General features: G+C 48.8%; 1 protein-coding gene across 1 annotated transcript; it reads left to right on the top strand.

The window, feature by feature from the left end:
- Positions 1 to 2,624: 2,624 nt before the first annotated feature.
- Positions 2,625 to 4,390, top strand: LOC138513010 (putative nuclease HARBI1). The gene is made up of 2 exons (XM_069627726.1): positions 2,625 to 3,016; positions 4,000 to 4,390. Exons 1-2 carry the CDS (start codon positions 2,677 to 2,679, stop codon positions 4,374 to 4,376), a joined length of 717 nt encoding a protein of 238 aa, XP_069483827.1. The 5' UTR covers positions 2,625 to 2,676; the 3' UTR covers positions 4,377 to 4,390.
- Positions 4,391 to 9,885: the final 5,495 nt, after the last annotated feature.

The following is a 9,885-nucleotide window of genomic DNA, read 5'->3' as shown; positions in this document are numbered from 1 at the left end:
CGCCGAGACTTTTGTTTAGACGACTGCCATTTCCTGGGTTAGCCAGGTTTGAAGACGCTGGGCTTGGATTCAGGAAGGACTTTTTCATAAAGTTCGTCAGCTCATCCATTTGGATCCTGGCTTCATTTGAATTTTTTTCAATTAGCCGAAGTATTTTTTTGAATCCATCTTCCATCTCAGTGTATTCGTTTGTTCTTTTTTGTTGCTGATAATTCAGATTGAGTTCCATCAATGATATCTTTTCAACTAAATGTGCGACTATCGCTCCATTGTTGTGTATCGTTTCATTCACACTTTCATATAATTTTATGAAAGGTATTAGGGCCTGCGAAGTCGCCGCCAAAACGTTATTATGAATCTGTATTGCCGCGGCAATAGATAGATTAGATTTGGCTTCCCTAGGACTTGCCGCCTTGTCCTTGCAATGGCAGTTGGTATCACAGTGTTCAGCTTGTCGGGGCAAAAGTTGCTTCCCACGACATGTCTCTACAGATTCAACTGTGTGTACATTTGGTGGAGTGGAGCAATTTGGGGTATTGTCTCTGCCTTTATTTATCGAGGACTTTGTTCGGGATGACACTCCTCTCGCTTTTTCGGCTCGCCCATCTCCAAAATCGTGACACCGATGCGATCCGGGGACTCCGGGACTCCCCTCTCCCATCTCGGCGAGCTAACAGCTTCGTTCTCATTTTGCTCCTGATGGGTTCTTTTTTGTTGGAGGTTCTCGTTTCCTGATTCCGGAGCGCTGAATTGCTCTGAGGTCGACATTATTCTATTTTTGTGACTATTTCCGTATTTATCTTTGGAATAACTTTCTGCTAGCTCCGCCTTCAGAGATTCGAAGTCGGCTTGCAGCCTCAGAGTAAGTCTGGCCTCCCGTCCGGGTAAGTCGGTTTCATTGTTGTTCAATCTCAACAAGGGAGTAGATTGTGCAATGCCTGTTCGCATATTCTCATTGTTGAAGGCCACTAATTTGTCAATATTTGTTGGGTCCAAATTCGACGTTATATCGCTCACCAGTTGATTAATGATTGGATGGCTCCTCTGGGTCAGAGGAAGTGATTCTGCATAGTCAACAGATTGATCTAGAGCCGGTTTCCGAAAATGAAATCTTAACGTTTTGGTGTTTTTTTGAGTGCGCACGGAGTCCGAGTTCAGAAGCTCAGCATCCGTCACCTCAAATGGGGAATAGAAGGAATCCTCTCCTTCCTCATTGTTCTCATCAGGTGGACCACATGATTGTAAGTTTTTTCTTGAAGCGTCAAAATTCATTTTGCATACTGGCAGAACGGCTGTTTCTCCCTTTAAGCAAGCCTTGTGTTGTGTATTTTAATGAATATATTCATGCTTGTTCAGAGTGTTTTCGGTGGTTTCCGCACTGCGCAGATCGCATGGGACATCTAGACGAGCAAACCGCTCTCGCTCATTTGCTTCATTGCCGGGAAGTTTTTTCTCTGCTTTTCCCGTTATTCCAGCAACATCTAGAGCTGGGCTAGCCTCGTCATTAGGCACTGCTGGCTGGATGCTATCATCAGCAGGGACCCGTCCATTCGGTTCGTTTTCGGAGGATAACAGTGAGACTGGAGGCACTATTGAGAGCGGAGGGGGAATGAGGGGGGACTCAAGCGTGTCAGATGTCAATGGAACTTTGGACGCTGGACCTTGTGAATAAGGGCTCGGCGAGCCGGGCTCATTCTCCACATTCCCCACTCCCAAGTCACGGATCTTGTGATCAACCCCTGGGTCGACCGTCGGAAAGGTTTTGTATACTTCGGCGTTCGTCGAATTCAGAGGCATTTCGCTCCCAGTACAACACAGTGTTTGTTTCACTTTAAGGCGAGTTAGGGACCGAGTGTCCATGATCAGAAGTCTTACCTGCAGCTGACTGCGACTCAGCGCGAAGTACCGCTACGAAAATGTTTGGATGTCGCTGATGCTTTCTCCCGGTCCGTCGAGCTGCACGGAGAAGCTGTCCCAGCTAGCTGTGGTCGTGATCCGAATCTGTACAGCCTTTTGGTCTGTAGGCTTCAGTTGTCCTAGATGTATTGCGAGGTTTGTGGCACTCCCACCGAGCACCAAAGCCGCCAAACAGCCTAACAGTCTCAATCCAGCCCTTCTGCCTCAGGGCTTACGCCGCAAGGGCACGGGGGGTGTGTCTTTGAAGGCTGAAAAAAATGTCACGTGAGCACCGTGGCAGAATCCAAGCACAATGTATTTTAGTGTTTAAAGCCCCAGGCGTCCTTTTCACCTGTTCACTTTAAAACACTGTTCGAGTATGTAGAAAAAGTAATGCTGCTGCCCTTTATCAGCTGGAGCTGCTGCTGTGAAGTTTCTCCTCTCCTTCTCTCCTTTTGCAGAATGCAGGATGCGAGTGTTAAAAAGATTAGCACACTGGAAATGCTGCCACAGCCTAACAGTCTCAATCCAGCCCTTCTGCCTCAGGGCTTACGCCGCAAGGCCACGGGGGGTGTGTCTTTGAAGGCTGAAAAAAATGTCACGTGAGCACCGTGGCAGAATCCAAACACGATGTATTTTAGTGTTTAAAGCCCCAGGTGTCCTTTTCATCTGTTCGCTTTAAAACACTGTTTCGAGTATGTAGAAAAAGTAATGCTGCTGCCCTCTATCAGCTGGAGCTGCTGCTGTGAAGTCTCTCCTCTCCTTCTCTCCTTTTGCAGAATGCAGGATGCAAGTGTTAAAAAGATTAGCACACTCGAAATGCCGCCACAGCCTAACAGTCTCAATCCAGCCCTTCTGCCTCAGGGCTTATGTGTAAATTGTGTAGGTGCCCTCGACTGCACCCACGTGGAGTTGGTGGTCCCGCATGCCATGGAGGTGGTGTATCGCAACCGCAAGCAATACCACTCCATCAATGTGCAGATGGTATGCGACGCCAGCAAGATCATCACACATTGCTGTGCCCGATATCCAGGATCAACTCATGACTCTTTGGTACTGCGGAACTCCACGCTACCACGCTGCATGGAGCGACATGCTGGACGACGTGCCTGGCTGCTTGGTGAGTTGCCTGACTGGGCCATGGCAGTGCATCGGGGTTCTGAGGTGGGTGGCTGCATACTCCACCTGGCTGGGAAGGGGGGGATGCATACTCCACCTGTCTGGAAAGGTGGGGTTTGCATACTCCACCTGGCTGGGAAGGGGAGGGGGATGCATACTCCATCTGGCTGGGAAGGGGGGGATGCATACTCCACCTGGCTGGGAAGGGGGGATGCATATTCCACCTGGCTGGGAAGGGGGGGGATGCATACTCCACCTGGCTGGGAAGGGGGGGATGCATACTCCACCTGGGTGGGAATGTTGACGTCAGTGCACGATGTGCACATCACCGAACAATGTGCCCCAAAGCAACTGAAATGGTACATGACAACCAAATCCCATAGTGATGAAGTAAGGCTGACACCTATCACTACATGACTAACAGGTAACCAGCCCACATCCCACAACACATGCACCACTGATCAGCGGCCCTCACACACCGTAAGGTCATCCTGCACTATGCACTGCATATGCACTATGTTGCTGTCTCCAGCATATCACCACACAGGACAGTCATCCCTGGGAGTGAATTGAACTGAGTCAACCAGGGATACTACAGTGTGTCACTGGTTCGGCACACCCATAGGAGTGCTGCATGTCACCATGGAACTGATCAGTACAGAATGCCCAATATAGAACTGACTACAGCCAACACTCCCTACTACCAAATCCCATAGAACACAACTCATCATTGATTTTACACCAACACTGCTGCATACATATATGATGCACGTGCAACAAGATGTCAGTGCACACCATGACCCATCTTGAAGATGCAACCCACACCATTAGTCCATTGCACAGGACACATAGCGGGGCCAGAAATGGGGTCAATGCATCCAGGGACATGTGCGTGTGGGCACAAATTACCTGCTGCCATGTGAGACTAGTACAGTTGTCCAACATGAATGTGCAGACACTTATCTTCATTCCCCTCTCATGCAGGTGATGGTGGCTATCCCTTGAAGCTGTGGCTCTTGACCCCTGTCCGAAACCCACAGAACAGGCACGAGGAGGACTACAATTGTTCCCATACCCGTACACTTGTGGTGATTGAGCAGACCTTTGGCCTGTTGAAGGCACGATTTTGCTGCCTCAGCCGGTCAGGTGGGGCATTCCTCTACAGCCATGAGAAGGTGGCCAAGATCACCATGGCATGTGTAATGCTGCACAATATGTGCATCCGTCGGAACATGCCCCTGCCCCCTGACATGGAACTTCTACCACCTGATGATGATGAAGGGGAGGAGGAAGATGTGGCAGGACATCATGCAGAGGAGGGACGTGCTGTGCGGCAGTCATTGATTGCACAATATTTCTGACACTCAAGTCAGCAGAGGGTGACATAATGTTAGGACATAGGGCACGTGTGGGGATACATGTACACTATGCAATATGCAAGATTAAATGACACATGCGCAATGATGAATTTCCACTCTGGTTATTCTTTTGTAACACAACCGGTGTATTAAAAGTGAAAATATGAATGTGAAAAACAAACCCTCCACCAACCTCACCCCCTCCCTCTCCCCCACACACCCTCACTCCCCTCCCCCTCCCCCCACAACAACCCCACACACCCTCCCTCCTCCCCCTCCCCCCACAACTCCCCCACACACCCTCACCCCACTCCCCCTCCCACCACAACAACCCCACACTAGTCCCATAGGGTCCACGTAGGGTCCACATAGCCCACATGAAGCTGCCAGTATAGTCACTCTGCGCTCCCGGAGCCAGGGGGGGCATGCATGGGAGCGCACGGAGCGACCGACAGAGTGGGCTGGTCTGGGTGGATTTGCTCATGGACAGTGTGTCCTCATGCTGAGGCTGTTGGCCGGGATGAGCAGCCTCCAAAGCATCGGCTATGCGGCCAAGCACCTCGCAGAGGCGGTTAGTGTTTTCGGTTATGGACTGACCCAGTGCCCTCAAATCAGCACGCCACTCCTCCCTGGTCTGGCAATTGTCCTGCACGAATTCCAATATCAGGGCAGAGAGCTGGTCAGCCCGCTGTGCACCGGCGGATGAAGCAGTGGCCCTGCTGGGGATCAGGCTGACATGTCCTGTCGGCGCTTCCTCAACGGGACTGTACACAGGACTGCCATGTCCCTGTGTCTGTTCTTGGCCAGACTGCTCCAGTGTGTCATTCTCACCAGAGTCACTGAAGGATACCTGGGGGTTTGAGAAATCTTCAGGGGTGTGCACGACTTCCAAGGTGTTGTCCCCAGTTGTTCCCAAGATGTCATTGGGACTGTCCTCAACTTCGAGGGGGGCCATGGCTGCTACCTCCCCAGCCACACTGGACTCTTCGGACCGTGGCGTTGGGCAGGTGTCTGCAGGCAGTGCAGGGAGGGGTAGTGGGGTGGTGCACCTTCCACGGGCCTTGCTGGTGCTGGTGGTGTACGTCCCAGTGGTGTCTTTGTCGCTAGGACACAGCGGCCCCTGCCTTGGCCCCTGGATGTGCTGGGACGATTGCTGTCCTGCTCCTCACTGTCATGCTCACTGCCTGTGGGGGTGGAAGAGAGGGATGGCATGAGTGATGTTTGGATAGCCAGCAATCATACATGGCTACGATTGCACATTCAGACAATTGTGGGTAATCGGCATTTGTGTAGGGAACAGCACAACATTCCATACATGGGTGTTAAATGCGTGCATTTGTCGGTGTCACTCACGTTGGCCAGGTACTGTGCTGTCTAACATGCACACTGTTTACATCAACTACCCTGTGTGCCTCATGGAATTAGCAACTTTGTGTGGTATGTGTCATGTACGTTACGGCCTTGTGCCTGGCACTGGCTTGGGTCTCACTTGCTTCGTCATAATTTGCAGGGGGGTGTGTGTGGCCGACCATGGCGTCACTCTTTGGCCAGACGTCAGCGGATGACGTGGCGCCACACTCCATTCTCCGACCCCTTCAATGGATTCGGCCCCTATCATGCCCGCACATGTCTCCTCCCAAGGCATGAGCTTTATTGGTGAACTTGGTCCTCCTCCTGTCTCCAAGGCCTGGTTTCAGTTCACAGAAAGGATACTCCGCACCCTCAGCCCCAAATCATCCCACCTTTTGCAGCAATCCTTTACGGTGTGGGGGGTGTTGCCCACTGCGCTCACCTTCTGGCATACTAGTGCCCAGATTTCTTTTTTTCTGCACCTCCTCCCTCCGCATGTTGCTGCTAAACACAGTCGTAGCATGCTCGTGTAGGGTATGTACAAGCATTTGTAGCTCATCTGGCCTGACCGCTCCTTTTGGAGGCGGGCAGCTCCCTTCTTTGGTGCTTTGGGCATTCCTGGGTGGTTGTAGGAACTTTCCGGTCGGTCACCAGTGTGCCAGGGGTCCTGTGTGGTGAGGATGGCAATGGATTGTGTTTTTAAAGATGGCCGCTGTGCTCCTTCCCGTTCCTGTGCGATTACGCTATTTCCGGTTCAGCAATTTAACGGTCACCCTAATGTCGCGTTGGTCTATGGTGGTAGTGTTGTCTACGGTGCGATTCATGCCGGTAGGGGGTTTTTCGGATCCTTTTGTGGCATGGCGCTAGGTCCTTACCAGCATGGCGCAAAGCTTGTGCCCGCAAACTCGTAATAGTGTGCTTTTAGCCGGCTACTGCCAGCTCGGACACGCTATTTGCGCCATGCCGGTAAGGGATGGTACTTACCTCCAAATTCGGAATGAGGGCCAAAATGTTTGGTCACAGAATTCACAGTAGCACGCTGTCATCTCATGGCATGTGAATCACATCTAGGTCAATGCAACCTAAAAAGTGTGTAACAAAAAGCTTGATGCAGTAATGTCTATATGAAGAAATCCAGAGCTTTACAGACAAGACGTTACGGGATAATAAGAAAACACTCACCACCATCTAACTCGGGCAAAACAACTGAGGTGGACATCGGTGGGGGTCGCAGGTGAATTCATTGTGTGCTGGTTTCGATCAGAGTCAGTTTAGACTTGTATTAATTCTCAGGTTGTCACAGCAGGATGACAGCGCACGACCATGGAAACAGCAGGGTGCCAGGACAACCATGAAGTACAAGCACAAGGCACAACCTACATGCAGACTCCAGTAAGAAGGACGAAACCTGGAAATAAACACAGCCTGGAAGGAAGCACAAGCCAATTGCCAAAGCAGAAATGCGCGCCTCCAGGCACAGGATGTATTTATTTCTGGGTCTGCGTCCGGTCCCCACTTCAGTTCCGCACTGAACTGGGCATGTTATTTTCCATGCACAGTTCAGTGCGGGGGCAACAAAGTGTTATCTTTTTTGCTTTTTCGCACTTGGGGTGGCCGATGGGGGGGCCAGCATTTTTTTAAGGGTGGCCGTGGCCCCTCTTGACCACCCCTTGGTGGCGCCCCTGCCTGAAAATGACGAATGTGCATGTTTTAGTGAAAAGTTCATCTCGCGTATCACATAAAAGATGCACATCTAGGGACAGATTACAGAAATGATGCACTGGTTCAAGTGCAAAATTGCATGGTATTGGCACTAGGGCAAAGTTTAATCTATTTTTTTAAACACTGGGACATATTAGAAAACTATTGCACCATAACAAGTGCAGTTTGGCATGGTATAAGTGCTAATACCGTACAATTTTTCTGTGACCCTTTTGAGTCACATGCGCTGTTTAGTGAAGCTGCTCTAGCATTTCCCTCAATAATGCTAGAGGCATAACTGGCTTTCCAGTGATATCCTGTCTCCAAATTGCCTCAGTAGGGGTCAGAGAACATCCCTGTTTTTTCCATAACTCTTTTTCTTCCAGCGATGCTCGTCCTTGTATTTCAATTAACTGTACAATGGACGTCATATTGGATCCTTCCTTAACCAGCATGCATCGCCCTGTTGGCTGCCTTATAGTTTTTACCTCACTCTTCAATATAGCAGAATAATAGGCTGCTTTTTTGGTCTCTAAATCTGCTGATTCGTTTCCGCAAGAGATTAAATCTGTTCTCTTTGAATGGGTAGCGCACTTCACGATCGCTATGGTCGCTGGAAAACTCAGTGCTTCAATAAGCTTTTCTAATAATCTTGCCTGTTGCACTGGAGTGTCGTCTGCACAGACGAAACCCCTCTTTTTCCAACATGACAAGCCTGAGTTTACAGTTGACGTCACCTAGGCGGAGTCAGAGTACACCATCACTTCCTCATCCTCAAAGCTACAAAGTGCATTGATAAGCGCAGCTAATTCTGCAGCCTTTGCTGAATAATTTGGGGACAATCTTCTACTGATCATTACCTCAAATGTACCCTCTCAGTTCAGTTTTACCACTGCTGATCCAGTATTCCTCACCCCACTCTTTTGGTCAATTCTCGATGACACCTCAATGAAACCCACTTCCCCACTCCCTAGAGCATTCTCTCTAACTTGGGGAATATCATCATAACACTCGGTATACGTTGTACAATCACGCATATCATCATCGTCTCCCACTGAATCAGCTATATACATGCTGGATTCACTGTGCTACACCTAACAATTTTAATTGCAGGGTTTGATATAATTACCTCATATCCTGGTGCTCTTTGTGTGGTCAACGTACTTTTACGTTTTTCCAAAATTGCAAATAATGCATGTTTTATGAACAACGTCACTGAACATCCTGTGGTCACACTTGAGGATGACAGGGGTTTCAAATGCTAGTGGTGTTTCAAACCATTGTTGCACTGCATTACACAAATTACACTGATGATACTCAGATTTTAATACCACTAATACCACTAACAGGGGTGTATGACATGGAGTCAGAAAAAGTTAATGTGAATTTTAACCTTGTTCGAAATTGGATGGCCCATAACTCATTTGCCCTTAATAGTGGTAAGACAATCTATATCAAAAGTGTCAAATTGTACCATCCAAGTTCTTCCTAAATTCAAAACTCTAGGAGTCATTTTTGACTCCTCTCTTTCTATGAAGGACCATGTCAATTATATTATCTCCTCATCAGCATTTTATTTAAAATCTTTATACCGGATCAAATGTTTTCTTTCCCAGCACAGCTGCATTACAATAGCTAGAGTTGTCTTGGGTTCTAAAATTGAGTATTGTGTAAGCCTACTTGTTGGCTCTGCACTGAAACTTATAAACAAACTGCAAATTCTTGAGAATACTGCAGAATTGTTGCTAACATTCGACGCAGGGATCATGTTTCAGAATCCAGAAAAGCCTTACATTGGCTGTCAGTAATGAAGCGTTTCTCATTCCGCATTCTTATTATTGCACACAAATGTCTTTTTTGAAAAAAGGTCCAGCGTATTTGTCAAAAAGACTCTGGGCCTCATTACAAGTGTGCCGGTCTGGAAAAAATGCCAGAAAAAATGCAGATAATTCTGGCTCTGGCATTATTTCCAGACTGGCAACCTTCATGTTTGCCAGTGGTGCCCACGGATCTCCCGGCAGGCCTGACCTGCCGGTAGGTCAGGCCCCTACTGGCAACCGGTGGCAGTGATTCAGGCATTCCCATCCCATGGAGAATTTACCGGCTCTCCATCGCCTGTAATATCCCGGTAATACCAGTATATAAGATAGAAAATAAGGGCAGTTTACCGGTATCCTGCCAATAATACCAGCGAGATACCGGCAAACTCTTAATGTCTGTGTCCCCAATGGTCAAACTGGTGAGGACTGGTAAATGTGCATTTGAATTTTTAATTCCAGGCCTTGGAATAAGTTGCCAACTAAGCTTAGGCTTCAGACCTCACTCACAGTCTTCAATAAAACTTTATTGTCCCTGCTCTCTTTTACTGGTTTTTAATGTTTGCACTGATTGGTGATTGAGCCCCGGCCTGTCTTTCCTTGCCGCATCCCGCACTGCATCTGTATCTGACACAGCTGCTTGC

Source organism: Ambystoma mexicanum, chromosome 12 (assembly GCF_040938575.1).
Source record: "Ambystoma mexicanum isolate Mex_15411 chromosome 12, UKY_AmexF1_1, whole genome shotgun sequence".
NCBI lineage: Eukaryota > Metazoa > Chordata > Amphibia > Caudata > Ambystomatidae > Ambystoma > Ambystoma mexicanum.
The sequence above is the reverse complement of the archived record's forward strand: the minus strand, read 5'-3'. Positions and strand labels throughout refer to the sequence as shown.

Bases quoted from the DNA above. Each gene is read 5' to 3' on its own strand.
- LOC138513010 (XM_069627726.1), top strand. From the start codon at position 2,677: ATGCAGGATGCAAGTGTTAAAAAGATTAGCACACTCGAAATGCCGCCA. The intron at 3,017-3,999 runs GTGAGTTGCCTG...CCTCTCATGCAG, and splicing joins ACGACGTGCCTGGCTGCTTG to GTGATGGTGGCTATCCCTTG.